Below are 18177 nucleotides of genomic sequence, written 5' to 3'. Positions count from 1 at the left end.
GAAGAAACAGGGGAGCATCTCTTGCCATAGGCCCCGGTTGACCCCTCCAGAAAACAAAATTAGGTAACTTGATGGGGTTGCTTGATACAACAGTCATATGATAATGGAAATTTTTTGAAGGTACAAGTGTGAGTGTTTTAAGGAATTAGACACCAAAAAAAGAAGCTTGAATCATTTTTTATTTAAGACTATTAACTGATGTCTGGAAAGCTGAGCCTTTTTATAACAAAGGTTTCCAGAGGGAAGTTTCCACCACATAATTTAAGCTGCCAGCCTTGTTGCTTTCATGTTTGGTGGGTACACCAGGTAGGTGTTGTCTTCTCAGGAAATGGTGACAATAATAGCATTGCTAAAAACACAGTTGTATAGGGCCTTTTGGATATCTTCTTTAAAGAAATGGTAGGATCTGAAAGCATACAGCCAGGAAACCTTTAGTTGTGTCCAGCTGAGAGTGGTGTATTCGCTACAAAATCCTTTCATCACAGGAAACTCATTTCTTTGCATGCCAAGCTGTGTAGCTTTAGGGTACATATGTTACACTTCAAAAATCCCCAGTGGTTGATAGTGGATGCAGTGAAGACCTTGATTTATATGCCATGTTTATTCTGCACCTTATTTTATTCTCCCAACAAGTCCCTGGAAACACAAAGAGAGAAAGTTAAAAATGGGTATATTGTTCAGAACACTGGTATGTGCTCATTCTTCATAAAATGTAGGTAATGAAAGTTCTTTAATGTCACCTTCTGCAATACTGCCATAATTTCTCCAATTGTATATAAGATGGCCCAAAATCTATGTTACATCTAACATCATTGGTGCAAGGCAGCCAAAGTTAAGTCAATGGTGGGAAATGATTACACATGTTTGAATCAATGGAATAAGCAAGTCAGTTCTGTGTGTATTTATTCACATGTAATTACCACTGGGTTGAATGGGGATTATTTCTGTGTAGGTGTGAATGCGATTACAGTCTCAAATATGCTTCAATCAATCTTAAACATTGCATTTGGTAGTTGTTGTTTAAATAAAGCCGTTAGACTGGGATCCTGCACATTTTTACCCATGATCTGAGTTTTGTTTACAGTCATGGGCATATTGTATATGTCAGAGTAAAGTTGGGGTGTGTGTAGAAATCCCTACAATTTTATTCTTTTCACCCAGTCCGCTCCTTTTTTTGGGGGGGGGGGTCTGTTGTTGTTACCATTGTGTTGCAAATAGAAAGATTTAAAAATAAAATAAAAGAGAGTAAAAATTGTAGAGAATTCCAGGCTGGAATTCCTATAAAACTGAATGCCCTAAATTCAGGACAGAGAAAAAGAAGTACTTCTTCAAAGGGCATATAATTAATTGACTGGATTGTCTACAAGGATGGTGGTTTTAAAAGCAGATTAGACGCATTTATGGAAGATACATTCACCAAGGGCTAATGGGTATGAGGCCATATGCTTCCAAATATTAGTTGCTGAAGAGAAACCATGGTGAAGCAAAGCCAACTTGTGGGTTTCCAGAAGTATCCAGTGGATTGCCAACCCCTAGATCCACACAGATGCCAAGTGGTAGATGACAGATATTTGTGAATGGTGTATGTATGTGTGGATCAGTGGGTGTATGTGAACATGGCTTAGACCTTCCCCATTTTTCATATTGGCCTGCTTGCTTTCAGGTTTGGACCCACCTACCACTGGCATGTGACCTGCTAGAAGGTTGCCCATGGTGGAATGGAGCTCTTGGGTCTGCCCACTCATGCTCTACCTAATGATGAGGTTGTCATCATCACGTCCCAGTCCATATGCACATGACAGCTGGCAGCATCCTTGGGACTCTCTTCATATTTTGCCTGGCTGAAAATTGTGGTGGTCTCACAGGAGTGGTGCCATACCAAAATAAGCGGACAGACTGCTTTTTGATGCCCCACCTCCCTGTATCCAAAAGCGGTTTGTTGGTTTGCGTGAGCAAGGTATACTAAGGGCTACTAATAGGGGAAAATAGAAAGAGAGCCTGTGTGAGCCCCTAGAAAATAGCCGTTCTCTTCTTAAAGGTCTCTCTTTCACAGCAGATATGCCGTCACATATACTGTAGATTATTGGGGCCATCCAGATGTGGTGGAATACAGTTCCCAACATTCCCTCAATCAGCCAGGGTGGCTGGGGAATGCTGGGAGTTGGTCTAACGCATCTAGAGGGCACCAGCTTGGGGAAGGCTAGTAAATATTAAGTAACAAAGTGGTAATAAGCAGCATTTCCCCCTGCACTAGCAGGTAATCCAAGAATAACTCAATATGGTTAGCCAAAATTCAGGCACCTCTGGGTCACTTTTTGGTTAAGCAGCCACTTCAAGAACTCTTGGGTAGCCATTTCATCCAGGATTTTGTGGTATTCACTGGTGAATGTGCCATCCGCGTGTCTTCTGCCAATGTTGTCGGCTGAATCAGCTGCTTCTGAGAAACTTAAAGGGGAAAAATGGACAAACTTTTCACATCCTTTCAGGTCAAAATATATGTTTCCTGTCTAATCCTTATTTTTTTTCAACTTTTACACAAAAGAGGCATACAGGATTGGGGTTTATATCATCCTAATAATCACCCTCCCCAAATAACACCAACAAGGGATCGTATTTAGACCCCCCAAACCATTTCTTTAATATGCACAACTAATAGAGGGAAGCCTTGGATATCATTCAGCCAGTTACATACTGTACATGTCCCACTGATTTGGGCAGCATGCATGAAAGCTCGTGCTTAGCTCTGCCCTCTAAATAAATGGAAATTACCTATGGCTGCTTGGCTGGGTCATGAATAGTACTTGAATCACCTCAGAAGTATTTGTCTGGCCAAGTACAGAAGCCCAAACATTCGTGGCCAGGTTCCACCAGTGGTGATTCATATATTAAGCAGATGGACTTTTCATAAAATGGGCATTTCATCCATCCAACGTTCTTATTCTAGTAGTTGTACCAACAGGAATTCCCATTTCTGCAGCTATAGCCACTTAAATCAGTTGGAAGAACTGGATTATGGACTGAGATTTGTATATACATACTTAGCCATCGAAGGGCCTCCCATGCTGATCCATTAAGACCAAAGGAACTTTGTCACTGAACTCTTTAAAAATGTTGACATAACATTTCAGTATTTTCTGAGAGCTGTATTCCCAAGGACAAGGCCATTCACCTTATCATGAACAGTACTTTATTTCTAAGTGATATAAAGTACACACTCAAGCCATTTTTTAAATTACTGCCCAAGAAGACAACATGGTTTCTCAGAATCAAGTGAGCCAATTTCCCCCATGACACAGGTATTACACAAGAAATAATAAACATTTCCTGAGGAAGAGCTCCGAGTTCTGTGCTTATACTTTTAATCAGGATCAGAAACAGAAGACAGAGTATATTATGTGGTCGGCTCCAAAGCAGTAGTTGGAAATAATAGACAGTATAAAAATGTATTGTAAACATGCAGATTCTGGTATACTTCAGAGTTAAATGTCCTCACAGCAGAGCCAACTGTTCCATTCACCCATTTCTTTTCACCTCCAGATTTTAATGCCTAAGAAGGGTTTGGGGGATGGATATAGAAATATCTTTCTGTTAGCAACATCAGATGGTACTGATGGTTTTGCTGAGAATTTGTAACAGCCTGCTGTATTATTTTCCCAAATCCTTTTGATGATGTGTAAGTAGACAAGCATATGGACCAAAATCCTGTTCTTGCTTTAGGGCCCTGAGGGTTCCTTTCAACAGGTACACAAATGGAAGTGACAGAGCAGCCACTTGCTGTGCTCTCCATCAAACTTATGTCTTAGATTTGACTGGTAATAAGATCGAAACAAAAGAGTAAATTTCAAGGCTCCGTTATGCTCGATCGCTGCTATGTAAGCTCCCAGGACTAAATTGTGCAAAGAGAATCTCATGTCATTACAAACCACAAAAAATAGCTTTGGGGGACGGGGTTGATTTTGAGCTTAGAAAGCTTGTGGGGAGAGGGGGTGCCAAGCCCTTTCCCATTTGTCATTTCTCCAATGCAGATCTCACTCCCCTGGGAAAGGGGAGGAAGGAAGGGTGATGTGGCCTCTCTCTCCTCCACTCGTTTTTCTGCATAAAATCGGAAAGGTTCATGGCATGTATCTGTGTGAAACACATCATTAGCCACTCAGAGGTGTATCGCTTAGCAAGGTTAGAAGGAATCAGGTGCAAAGAACACTTTAACAGTTGCCTTTCAATCCTGGATGGCCGCTTTTGTTGGACTCAAGGGCTAATACCTGATAATCCACATGATAGGCAAAAGCAGCAAACATGCCTTAAATTCACTGCGTCTTGTGAAATTTCTCCTTCCCGTAATGACACTTAAGCAAGGTATCTTAGGACTAGCATCAACCCTCCCAACAACTTATAACCCAGTGTTTCAGAAATACCTTTTATTGATTGGATTCCTTCCTAAATTCCAGCACACGTTATTGACTCTCATATCTCATTTTATTATGATGATGGCAATAATCATCCATTTTTATCAGTGCTAATGACATACATGGTGCCTTTACAGCTGGCGATATATATTTTGAGCGTGGAATCTGAGGCAGAAAGAATAAGAAAAGTCCTGCCCAAAAGAGCTCACAGTCTAAAGGTAGAAATAAGTACAGGTGGGAAAGGCATGTCGCTCTCTCTCAGCTGCCAGGCCATGCAGGCAAATGTGTCTGGGGCTTGGAGACTGCTGTGAGTGGGCTTATTAGGGGAGGAAATGAAGCACAAGAGACACTGTTCCAAATGTACAGTCGCTGAGAGAGAGAGAGAGGGAGAGAGAGAGAGATCAAAGTCAGTAGTGGGTAGAACAGACCAAAGAGCCAAAAGAAGGGGAGGTTGTCAAGAGAGTGGTGAGAACAGGATGTAGGTGGTTACTGATGGAGTACAGGTTACTGATGGAGGTGTTGGCAGCCTAAAGTTATGGCATGCTTTGAGGCAGGGGAGGGGTAAATATTCAGTGTATTGCAGAATGAGAGTGGGAAGGCAGAAAGAAAACTTTAGAAGGGATGGAAAGACAGTGACAGTGTGATGATTAGTTTAGCAGCAACTTCTCAAAGAGGCTGAGGAGGAGAGCCTTGGAGAGGAGGGGTTTGTACAAACTTTGGAAACCAAAAGAGTTTGACAAAGCAGAATGCTGGAAACACTAGAGGAAAACAAATGAGGGCTCTGGGCAAACGGGAGAAGAGAGATTTGGGAGCACACGCCTGGCAATCAGGGCTCGGCAATAAGTCATAAGGTGTGAAGGGGTAGTTGCATGAAGTCACAGGGTTTGGAAGGAAAGGAAATCAGATGGAAGAGGGAAATGTCATTGACCTGCACTATGACTTGACCTTATGGAGGAACTTGACCTATTCAGTCATGTAACAGCACAATATACTTGCAAAGAGCTACATTTTAATCAGCAGTTAGATCCACTCACACCCATGGTAACATCTTCAGTTGCAAAAGTGAAGTATGAAATACAGTGCGGTTGTGGGGGATACATTGAGGTTCCACTAGGCTTTGATTGGTAATAATCCCCAAAAGCTAAGAACGCTAATGATAGCAACAGATGGATTCTTACTCTCTTCTTCCTCGTCCATTCACTAGCCAAGCAATGAACTCCTTGGCAGCTTGACCTTCCAAGTAAGAGCTGATGTCACTGGTGTAGGTGCCGTCAGCGTGTCTCTCGTATTCGGCATGACGCCTGGCAGGCCCATTGCTAAAAGAAGAACAGTGTCTGAGTGCGTTGGCTACCTCCTCTGAATCATCATCATCATCATCATCATCATCATCATCATCATCATCATCTGTTGTCTTTTGTCCACACTACTTCCCTCCTTGGAAAACCCATTTGAACATGGCATCATACTCTAGCATGAGACACAGCCAGGAGACAGGATCTAGATGGAGCTAAGAATATTGGACCAGCAGGCCAGACGGATACTTTTTGCTGCCTGAGGCACAGGTCAAGATGGCGTCCCCAAGTGGAGAGAATTCTGAAAAGGGTTGTCTTCCCCCAGAGTCTTTGTAATATGTAATATGGAAGCCTGTCTTCAGTACCAGCATATCTGTCCAGCCTTGCTTTAGGGTAATCTACATCATTTGTAAATGGCTGTCCACAATAATATATTGTCTTCCCAGAGACACACAGCATTAGTGTGGGGTGCTTCGAGATGGAGGGGTCCTAGCACTTCTAACCAGAAGCCTTGTGCCTCCGTTCTGTCCTTTTTCCGTAAGGCATTTCCTGCTACATGATAATGAAGATGGGAGCGGCAGTTGGGAAACACAAGAAGCCTGCAAATGGAAGGTGGCAATGCCTGGACCCACACATGAGGCAGTGCATCCTTGCCGGGAAGCCCCCTTGATGAGGAACAAGGATGCGCTTACCAGTGCTCCATGTTGTAGCAGTAAAGGGAGCAGGTTACAAGGAGGTGTTCTCACAGGGTACATTGTCCCGTGTAGAACTCTGGCAAGGGGCAAGCTTGGCTAAACGGCTGTACTTCCCAGTCCACTCCCAAAATGACCTTCAGTCAGATTCAGTTCATCCAGATCCTACATTTCCGGGATTCATGGGGTGTGTGGGTCCAGATAGCATCAATCTCGGGAAGCTGGAGAGACCAAGGGGCTGCCTGTAGCATCCCTCTGTGAATTCTTCTTCAAGACACCAGGAATGTATGCATGTATATATTCTCACTTTTCTGCTATTGCACCTGCTTCCCATAAAAATCTCCTTTTACCAGTTTTTCCTTCCATTTTGAATGCCTGTAAAATTATCTCTATTAGAAATAACTGCATTTTTGTTTGATAGTCCATACTACTATACAGTAGAATAATACCACCCCTATTTGCTTTTTAAATCCTTTCAAATCTGTTTCTGAGATTATTTTGTCTTTGTCCTTGTTTAGTTACACCATGCCTTATGGGGTGTTTTTGTTGTTATTTTTGTTAGTTTCCTGCAATCAAATAAACACACAGCATATTAGTCTAAGAAATAGCTCCCCTTTTACTCGAATCCTATTAAAGGCTACATAAAACTCTGTCAGCTAAGGACTACTTCACTCAGTGTGTGTTCATAGATCTCTACAAAATATTCTGTCTTAGTTGTAAACCACCCAGAGAACTTTGGCTTCAGGTGGAACAGAAAAAATAAAATAAAATAAAAAATGGATGCTCATGGTGCGCATGTGCATTATACAAGTATAAATATCAGGCAGCCATGATTGTCTGGAGCATGTATACAGACAGTATCATGTGCCCATCTTGAATTATTCCACACATCATGGATTTGCAATCACATCATGCATGAAGTAGTCCACATGCCTTGATTAACTTCAGAGAACATGGAGGTGTTGATGTTTCCAACAACACATGTGTCTGCAGGACCAAGAACACGGCTCGTTGCAATAGCGCATACACAACTTGTGCTGAATTTGCCTTTTCCAGGTATCTTGGTTTGCATCTATCTACGCTGGAATTCAGTTGGTTATAAATGCAGCATAAGCCACAGTCCTGAGCCCACTTGTTTGAAGGTTATGTCCATTACACTGAGCAGAACTTGCTTCTGAAATTACTCCCACAGGTTGCCCCTTGCTGAGCAAAGCCAGTGCACCTGACAAAACCTGTTCTATAATGCACAGCTGTCTTCTAATTGCAGCTTAGCATGCACAAAAACCTACTCTGTAGGGACATTTTGGAAACAGGGCCCAAGCTTGGAAGGAGGCTCTATGTTTTACGTGCAGCAATGCCTGAGTTCAGTCCTTGCTACCCTCACCTAAAAAAGGATTAGGCAGCAAGCTATGAGAAAGACCTTTACCTGGAGACCTAGGCTCCAAAGAAGGCCTAGAGAGCCATTGCAAGCCAGAGTGGACACTACTCGGCTGGGTGGCTTAGTGAAGGGCAGGAAGGAGGAACATGTCATCTTCCAGATCGTGTTGGACTACAGCTCCTACCAGCATCTTGCTTATTTATGTATTTTATTTATTTCATTTCTATTTCCCCCACAGCTGAAGCTTTCTCTGTGGTTTCCCGGCATTACCCCACATAGCCAAAAGTGAGAGCTGTTGGGGTTGTGGCTTCTACCGGGTGATGCTGGACTGCCTGCTCTCCTCCGTGTTTACACATGGTGGTAATTTTGCCGCAAGCAGGGTCAGCACCACCACCTCTGGGAGGGCCATGGGCCTGTCTGGGGGAACCGCCTGCCCCCCATCGCGGCAGCAGCAGCAGCAGTACCAACAGGAGATCCCACATGTGCAGCACAGCACCGCACAAGGGTCCTCTAGAGGCCAGTATTTTTCAGAATGTGCAAAAGTATTCATGGTTGTGTTGAGGAACAATTTTTGCTTCATCCCCTCTGTTGTAAAATATTTATCCACTTAAAATATACCTTGAAAGCTGGTCCAGGAGGTTTTCTTTCTCTCTCTCTTCAACTCCTTGTTGTCTGTAGCAGAGGCCCATAAGGAAATTGAATTTACATGGATGGGGGAAAAATCCGTACAATCAGTTAAACGTTACAGTGCTCTTTTGTGACATTTTAATGCACAGGGCAGGAACCATATATGCATTGCATGACTTCTGCATTAACTCCAGGAATGCTATTTAGACTTGCATTATACCTGATGGGTTATCCAGTGTACCCTATAGCTGGAAATGTTCAGCTCTAATTCATACAGCTAAATTAGACATTAAACATTTTCAGACTTTTCTCTGCACAGTGCATCATTTCTTTTTTTACCTTAACATAAATATTTCAGTGAAATACCCTCTCATCTAAGATTGGCATTTAAGAAAAATGCAATCATTTCCTGTTTGAAGACTAATTTGTTTCCAGGTTCAAATCCAGATGATGCAGTATGCATGTCTACCTGTTCAGTTGCTCAGAAGTCAGTACTGAATTATGTATGGTTCCATAATTCATTTAACCCGTGCCCCACCCAACTAAAAGGAGAAAATGTTGCTTTGGAACTATATGGATGTTTATTCACTTGTAAAAGATCCAAAGCCAATTCACATAACCACTCAAGCTCCCAGTCAACCTCCTCCATAGCTTTATGAGGATCACGTTTGGGCTCAGTTGGTGGTTATGACCCCATAGGGAGCAGTTTTACTCACAACAGCTTGGTCTATATTGGGGAGGTTTGAGGCATAAAATAATAATGAGATGGATGTTGCTGGTGGCAAATTATATGGTTGATCCATTTCACATGTCAGAAGGTAGGGGAGAAAAAGTACTCAACTGCAAACAGAATAGTTCTGTGAAATCACTTCTAACACAGCTTTTTCTCTTGGACTAATTCAGACAATGTGCTTAATCACCAGCCTTCTATTAATTCACTTCAGTTTAAGTTTCAAACCCATTTACTAAGCAGCCCTGCTCCACGCAGAGAGGACTACTTCCAAGTAAATATGCTGAGCACCGATAATAACTAAGTTAACAAATAAGCAATTAGTCATTTCACTAATCAACACAATGGGCATGATCCTGCCTCTACCAAATGTACATGGAAAGGCAAGGTGCAGGGTATCCACCACGCGCACCAGAAGCCAGCTGGGGCCAAGAGTTTACATTTGCATTGATCAGATTTAGACTGGTACAAGCCTGATTCAGCACTGCTTTGCATGGCAAAGCAAGGCCAGGCCAGCCCAGGCACCCCTTGCATTCTACCCAGGAATTTTGCACCCCGCCTTTCATGTGCAGCTTCCACTTCCTCGGAGCAAAAGAATGCTTCAGAGGGCCGCAGCCAGCAGTCTCAGAGTGTCTGACTGCGGTCTGTCCAGGGAGAGCCTGACAAGTCCTTTGTTGGTGATCCATATTCAAGGGAGAGCTGGGAAGTTCTCATTTACATACAGGAAGGCTGTCGGGCGATGGCATCGTGCTAAGCCACTGTTCAACTGTTTCTACCTCCTGGCAGGTAAATGTTTGCACATCACATAAAAAGGCAGGATCATGCTCACTGAGACAAATGAGGTCTACATCTATCCTTTCAGCTTGCGTTATCAATTGTTAACCAACACCATCTGACTGAGGCATTATTCAGCAGGCTGATGGGACAAGAGTGATCACGCAGACACAAAAAAAAAGCAAAATAACACACATGATAATGAAACAGCAATGGACAATGACGTATTTGGATGTGACAAACCAAATACTGGTGTGTAAGACAGCAAAGTAGCACATTACTTTGACTGTTTTCATAAAAAATGATGAATGATACACAGTTATGAAAGACTAGTAGTGGAGAAGGAAACAAAACTGATAAAATGTTTAGGAATTCCAAATAGTGCATTACTTTCAAGTATAGTTGTATAGTTTACTCCAGTGATTTTGGGAACCCTGGCATTCCTGGGAAGCTTATTCTGGGAGTTCTCAATGACACAATCAGTAATAGCAGAAAAACTACCCAAAACACAGCTCACCCACCACTAGCTTCCCCTGGGATAAGCAGCAGCAGCAGGGGAAGACTGGATATGTTTTACATCACACTAGCAGTTTGTGACCCAGTTAGCTTCGATGATGCCTATGGAAACTGGTGGGAAGCTTTACAATAGGGCTGACTAAAATGTAGACCCTCACAGATGTTTTGGACTTCAAATTCCTGCCACCATGTCCAGTGGTCAGGAATACAAGGAGTTGAAGTTCAAAAGATCTGGAGCTCTATTCTACTCTCTGCTCTAGAACATTCGCAGAATCCTTTTCAAAGCATAGAAATTCCACGGCAGATAAACAAGAGTTCCTCAGCTGACCAATCAATGTGGAAAGGATTCTTTGAAGATAGGAAGTTCTAAAGCAAGGTGGCAAGGTGTTGGAATGGGTGGTGGCGGGACAACTCCAAGCACTCTTGGATGAGACTGACTATCTGGACCCATTTCAGTCCAGCTTCAGACCCGGGTATGGTACTGAATCGGCCTTGGTCGCCCTGTACAATGACCTGTGCAGGGAGAGAGACAGGGGGAGTGCGCCCCTGTTGGTCCTCCTCGACCTCTCAGCAGCTTTCGATACCATCGACCATGGTATCCTTCTGGATAGGCTAGTGGGATTGGGAGTAGGAGGCACTGCTTGGCAGTGGTTCCTCTCCTACCTCAATGGCCAATTCCAGAAGGTGGTGCTGGGGGACTTTGGCTCTGTGCCATGGCAGCTATGCCATGGAGTACCGCAGGGGTCCATTTTGTCCCCTTTGCTATTCAACATCTACATGAAACAGCTGGGAGAGGTCATCCGGAGGTGTGGACTGCAGAATCATCAGTACGCTGATGATACCCAGCTCTACCTCTCTTTTTCAACCGATCCAGGTGAGGCAGTGGCTGTACTGAACCGGTGCCTGACCGAGGTAATGGGCTGGAAGAAGGTCAATAAACTGAAACTCAATCCAGACAAGATGGAGGTCCTGCTGGTAGGTGGTTTGAACTCCTGGGTAGGTGACTTGGACCTTGGACCTTGCCCTGAATGGGGTTGTACTCTCTCTAAAGGACAGGGTCCACATCTTGAGGGTGCTCCTCGACCCAGAGCTGTCCCTGGAAGCTCAGGGGACTGTGGTGGCGAGGAGTGCTTTCCTTCATCTTCGGTTAATCCATCAGCTGTGTCCCTACCTGGAGGACGAATGCCTCGCGACAGTGACACATGCATTGGTTACTTTCTGATTGGATTTCTGTAATGCGCTCTACGTGGGGCTGCCTTTGAAGACAGTCCGGATACTTCAGATGGTGCAAAGTAGAGCAGCCAGGTTGCTGACAGGGACTGGGCATTACTCTCATATAACCCCAGTCCTCTACCAGCTTCACTGACTTCCCATCGAAGTCTGGGCTCAATTCAAGGTGCTGGTTATTACCTAAAAAGCCCTTAATGGCTTGGGACCTGAATACCTAAAGGAACGCCTTCTTCCATATTTGCCCTCCCGCCCCTGAGATCAGCAGCAGAGGCCCTCCTCTGGGAACCCTCCGTGAAAGACATTAGGAGGCAAAGTACCCGGAGGAGGGCTTTCTCTGTGGTGGCGCCCTGCCTATGGAATGTGCTCCCCAGAGAGGTCTGCCTGGCGCTATCTTTATTTGATTTTCAGCGCCAGGCTAAGACCTTTTTATTTAAACGATATTTTAATAACTTTTAACATCAGCTTATAGGTTTTAATATGCAGCCAGGGTGGATCTGGATTTTATTTGTATTATGTTTTATTTTATTTTATGTAAGCCGTCCTAAGGCTATGTGATGGGACGGAATACAAATACTCTAAATAAATGAATAAATAGAGAAATAAAGCTCCTGCTTTAATATACCATAAGGTTACCTTGCGGGAAGAAAGCCCAGATGTGACTTTTCCACATGGAGATCCCCATTTCATATAGATAAATGTGCACAGAGATCAAGTTTAAGAATGTCTGTAAGCGTGTTACTGGCATTCTACCTTCCCACACTTTTGCTCACCTTCTTCTAGGAGGGATCATGGTTCACTGGAGCATAGTACGCACTTGGCGTACAGAAAGTCTGCAGCTCAGTCTCCAGCCATTAGGCCGGGCAACAGGTAATGGGAAATTCCTCTGCCCAAGATGCTGGAACATTGCTGGTGCCACCCAGATGTCTTGGGCTTCAAACCCTTTCCACTCCAGCTAGCACGGCCAATGGAGAGGAATTCTAGGAGTTGCCATCCCTGGCATTTGGAGGACTCTACCTTGGGGAAATCGGCATTCGATGGTCCTAGGTCAGATGACCAAATAATCCAATCCAGAAAAAAACGTTATTTGTGGGAAAGACCATGATGTAACAGCAAAACTGAATGCTTTAGATGCAGAAGTACCATTTCCAGTCCCTAGCATCCCCACTTGGAGAGGGCAAAGAGCCGTTTGGCAGGCCTTGGACAACCACCGCCAGTCAGTGTAGACAGCACTGAACTGGATGGGCCCATGGTCTGTGTTGGTGTAAGGCAGAATCCTATGTTATAGATCCCAGCTCAAATGTCACCACATATTAGGGTCCTATTGTATATTATGTTCTCTTTTATGCATACCTCACTCGAGAACAGTATATCGATTGTGCCATGAATCATATTATCTTCTATGAAACCACATGCCAGGTTTATCATGATCCTGCATTTGATGGCATTAAACATCTTGGAGACTTTTTCAATCAACTCCTTCAAATGAGCTTGTTTCAGAAATATTTCATTAATGACAATATATTGCCATTCTTCTGATTCAACTGCTATAGATGTTAATGTTTGTTTCAAAAATGTCTGAACTTGTGTCTGTGTGTATACATTAGCTGTTGTCTTATATACAGTTATCTTGAATTAAAGCTTATAACAAACATTATGTTGCAGCACATTGAATATTTGATATGAAATGTATGAAATTGAATTCATACATGGATCAGCTGCTATCACATCCTGGCCTGCTCAATCTTTCTTTCTTTCTTTCTTTCTTTCTTTCTTTCTTTCTTTCTTTCTTTCTTTCTTTCTTTCTTTCTTTCTTTGGTGTGGCTGAATACTAGCTACTGATTTTTGATGAATTTCCATGGACATTTTAAATGGAAAGGTGCTATTAAAATGTTTTTAATAAATGCTATTAACTAGGCCTATCATCTTGGCTGAGCTTAGCTGTGTAGCAGAGTTTATGATGTTGTGCTGGCACAGCTGTCATCTTGCTCCATCTGGGCAGTTGCTTTTCTACATATGGCAACCAATACAGTAAGGCTTGTGTTGAACCCAGTTTAAATCCAAGCCTATTGGTTCAAGAGGAATATAGGTCACACTAAGAGATGTTCAGGATGTGGACCAAAATACAGCACAAAATTTTATGTGTTTAGACTCCATACATTTCAACAAGATGTCTTACTGTGTCAATAACTGCACTGGAGTGTGGAAGAGGACACGATCCATTTGGGCATTCTCCTGTGTGTGTCCTTTTGAAATAAATGGTGGTTATACAAGTGAACAGTAGTCACTATTGCACAATTCCCAATCATTTCAGAAGAATTTTCACAGGGAAAGTTTCCATTGCTTTGTTCTGTTAGGACTTCTCTACTTGAGGCATTTGTTGTGGATGAGTAGTTGTTCCCTGTTCACGGTTGCTTACAGATTCCATAGATGACGACATGACCCTCTAGTTCTGCTTTTCTGTCTAACCAGCACTTTCAGCATTTTTTAAGAGCAGGGAAAAGCAGCACTTGGGTGTGAAAGCAAAAGAAACTGCAACGTCTTTCTGTGTATTTGTGACATTCCGCTATCCCACAGAGCCATGTAATTAAAAAGCTAGAGAGGAAATATTTCTTGTGCAGTGCTTGGATCTCAAGGCTGTGATTAAACCAAAAGTAGATGCTTTGGAATAACAGCTAAGAACAGCTGAACATCTTTACCCAACTAGCACCAGTTTGAAAATTTATTTTTTTTTAACCTAGTATTTCTACCTCCAGATGCTGGAGAACGGGGCAATGATTGCCAAGGTGCTCCTGTAATATATAAAACTGTTACTAAGAACCCTGCACCACTGGAAGAGAGCAGGACATATATCAGCATGGATGACTGATGGATTGACGGACTGATGGGTAGATGGATGTAGGGTAGATGGGTGATGGGCGAGATGGGTGGATGGCTGAGCGGGTGGATACAGAGAAGTGGCTCCAGCTCTGTGAATCCTGGGGAAATTAAGCTGGGTGAAGGGGATCTTATCACTACATGGGTCTCCCCAGGTGATAACATTCCCCCCAGGCCATAATGTATAAGGGATGGGGTGTGGGATGGTAGTGGTGGGAGTCCATTTTGCTTACCCGCTTCTTTTAGTGTTCATTAACCACTGTACAAAATCTTGAGCTCGTCTCATGTCCAAGTACTTGCTGTAATCGCTGGTGAATGTACCTTGTGAATGGCGCTTGGCTTCATTCAGCTGTCTAGAGTCATCTAACGGTTCAGCCTGGGAGGCTTTGAACGATCTATAAGTGTGGTTTGTGACACATTAATGGCACTGAAGACGGCACATTTGCAAGGTGCTGGACCATGGGCAGACCTTCTTAAAAGACAAACATGTTCTTAAAAATTGCTGCTAAGAAAGGATTGTTAGTTGCCTGATAACTGCTTAGTCATAGGACAAATAGATTCTTTTTAGACGTCAGTAGCAAGAACCAAAGGCAGTACTGGTTGAACTAACAGTCTGCTGTGCAGCGGTCTCATCCAACGTGCAGTGGAAGGAAAAACTAAAAATTCATGTTAGCATCTTAAGGGGATTTCTATGCCACACTCCTCTAGAAGGAAATACATAGCCTGCATTTAAGTTAGTATTAGAAATTTAATCAGGGGTATTTACCTGGATTTCTCTTCTGTTTCCTGAAGGGGACTTTGCCAGCTACTTTGAACAATCATTAAAAGCAGACCGGCCACCATGTACATGCTTTTCATTTTTGTCACCTGTGGACAGGAATGGAGGGCAAACAGTCATTGCAACTTGTCTGGCTTCATTCACATATTTGGGGACCCCCAGCTTAAGGCACTCTGGTTGATTCAGGTGTTCTCTCTCCCTGTGGCAAGAAGCCACCAAAATCAGTTCTGTGTGACAGAGGAATTAACATAGGAAGCTGCGTTTTGCTGCGCCTGAGTATGTTCATCTAGCTCTGACTGGCAGCAGTTCCTTGCACGGTCTTCAGCAGACGGCCTTTCCTCATGCCTGCTATTGAATCTTTTGCAGCAAGAGATGCCAGGGATGGAAGCTGGGAACTTCTGCATGCAAAGTAACACATTTAAAAATGCAAAGCACATGAACAATTTTTGTGCTCAGCCATACTGTCCTGGTGGCTGTCAGTACAGCCGTGAGGTTTTCCTGTACAGCTGGAATAAACTGTTCATGCAACCTTGGGATCAAATGTTGCTGTGCAGAAATTGTGGCAGCTTCCGTCATGATGGCATAATGCAAAATATAAACTATGATACTTCGAGTAACTGGTAGTTATGGTTGCTTTCCTGTATTTAGGACTGGGCTGCTAGACAGACTCTGGGTGAAACAAAATTTTGTACATACAAGAAAAAAAGGTAAAATAGACTTTGGCTCTAATGTGCAAAATGACTTTTTGTTTTTTGTTTTGGTTTCCCCTGCATAAAGAATTAAAAGGAACTTTCACCACATCTCACAACCTTTATAGGGATTTCTATTTACCCTTACCGATACTTACACTTATATCTGCTTACCAATTTGCACAATAACTGGCACAATAAGCAAAAGTTGCTTCTCACAGCCACTCTGAAAGTGATGGCATTGACCTTAATTACAACTAATCAGCAAACTGATTTAAATAAAACTCAGTTGGGTGCAACAAACCTTTGCTAGATTGCACCCAGTAATACATTTTGCAGCATTTTAAAGAGAAAGTATAAATAATGCTGCTATTAATATTTGCATTTTTCCACCTCAAACCCAGACACAGGTTTCTTTTCTTGATGACATTCAGTAGAGCAATGCTGCCTCCCAGTGCTGCTTCGTTGGAGAACATGTTCCCACCCCTTCCCCTAGAACAGCAGAGATGCTGAATGGTTCAACATTGAAAGACAGCCTCTTTCGGTGTTAGGTTGGGGGAAATGACCAGAAAACATCCAGAGAATCATGATTGCTACATAAGAAATGTTAGACACAATGGCGAAGATTAGGAATTCTTGGAAAATGTCTTGAGAGCCTGTTCTGATTCAGGACTGCAGGTTATGCTTATGTATATGCAGGAATGCAGATTTCTATGGAAGCCTGGCTAGAGTAGGAGAGGTGGATCAGGCATGGGTTTGAAATCTGCCTGGTCATGAAAACCACCGTGTCTGAGCACCTTATAGAAGATAAAAATGGGACCTAAACTCCATGATTTCTCCCCTGAACTACAGAAAATAACGATAATGATCATGATTATTAATAACAATATTATTCACATTTCTATAGGAATGGGACTGAAAATATGTATGCTGGGACTTTAGTGTGATTTTAGAAGAATGAGCAGGGAAATTTGATACTAGCAGCCACCCCAGGCAAGATAATTAAACAAGGGAGATTTGACATGACACAAATAGTGTACTCATTCACCAAGAGGAGAGGAGAGGAGAGGAGAGGAGAGGAGAGGAGAGGAGAGGAGAGGAGAGATCAGTCAAGGAAGCCAGACCAATGCAGTATTAATAGCATATACATGCAGCTTGAACTTGGACTGAAAATAACTCAAAAGACTGTGGCAAAATTCCTGTTGTTTCCCTGAATTTGGTACAAACCATATAATATAACCCCAAGATGGGAGAAAATCTGTGGGCAGAGAGAAGTCCAAAGACACATTTCCAAAGGAATCATCTGCCTTCAGATCATTCTCAGAGTAACATGAAGCAATTCCTGTTAGTAATCCGTCATCATTCCTTTCTTAGAAACTGAAATGCTGACTTGGAATATGCTGGATCCAGTTTAGTCTTATTTAGCAAAGACTCACTGAAATGAATCTTAGCAGTAAGGACTAACTCAAGTCCCATTGATTTCAATGTGTCTCTTCCTGGTATGGCTAATTCTGGATTCAGCTCAGGATTCATTCCTGCCAGCCTGTCTTTTGTGGGGAATAAGAAATGATGGAATTACCCAATATTTTTATAGGACTAGAGTGACTTCTCTTTCCTTGTTAGACTATAAAAATTATAGAAATCTCGAGCATCATAACTCAAAGCTCAGATGAAAACATAATTAAAATATAAATGTATGTGTCACTTTTTAGAAGAATGACTAGTATGTTATCTGTGCCTGGAACAAGAGCCGACAGCTGAAATCCTAAACATACTTACTAGGGAAGATTTATTGAATGAATGGGAATCTACTGCAGAGTAAATTTGCCAAGGATAGGACTACACTTTCCTTGGTATATGGTAACATACCACCAGTGAATTATTTTAAATTCTGAAAAGTCTACGAAATATGCATTGATATTATTCTATATTTGATGGCTGCCTCAGATTGAACTAAAGCTGTAAAACACTGTGAAGTTGGGACTAAAAAGACCATGCAAAGGTTATAGTCCAGCTATTTTATACTATACTTTCACCAGATGTGTTTGCATCACAGCAGCAAGACTCCTTTATTTTAAATATAAAGGTAAAGGTTTCCCCTTGACATTAAGTCCAGTCGTGCCTGACTTTAGGGGGTGGTGCTCATCTCCGTTTCCTGGCTGAGGGAGCCAGCGTTTGTCCACAGACAGTCTTC

At 42.7% G+C, this 18177-nt stretch overlaps 1 protein-coding gene across 1 annotated transcript; it reads right to left on the bottom strand.

Moving 5' to 3' along the window:
- Nucleotides 1-617: 617 nt before the first annotated feature.
- Nucleotides 618-15386, bottom strand: GCG (glucagon). The gene is made up of 6 exons (XM_044418168.1): nucleotides 15283-15386; nucleotides 14750-14911; nucleotides 8384-8437; nucleotides 5582-5719; nucleotides 2302-2445; nucleotides 618-636 (listed from the first exon to the last, which is right to left on the bottom strand). The coding sequence occupies exons 1-6, from the start codon at nucleotides 15372-15374 to the stop codon at nucleotides 618-620; spliced, it is 609 nt and encodes a 202-aa protein (XP_044274103.1). The 5' UTR covers nucleotides 15375-15386.
- Nucleotides 15387-18177: the final 2791 nt, after the last annotated feature.

This window comes from Varanus komodoensis, unplaced genomic scaffold (assembly GCF_004798865.1).
Source record: "Varanus komodoensis strain SLA01 unplaced genomic scaffold, ASM479886v1 scaffold9, whole genome shotgun sequence".
In the NCBI taxonomy this organism is placed as follows: domain Eukaryota; kingdom Metazoa; phylum Chordata; class Lepidosauria; order Squamata; family Varanidae; genus Varanus; species Varanus komodoensis.
This window is presented reverse-complemented; position numbering and strand designations above follow the sequence as displayed.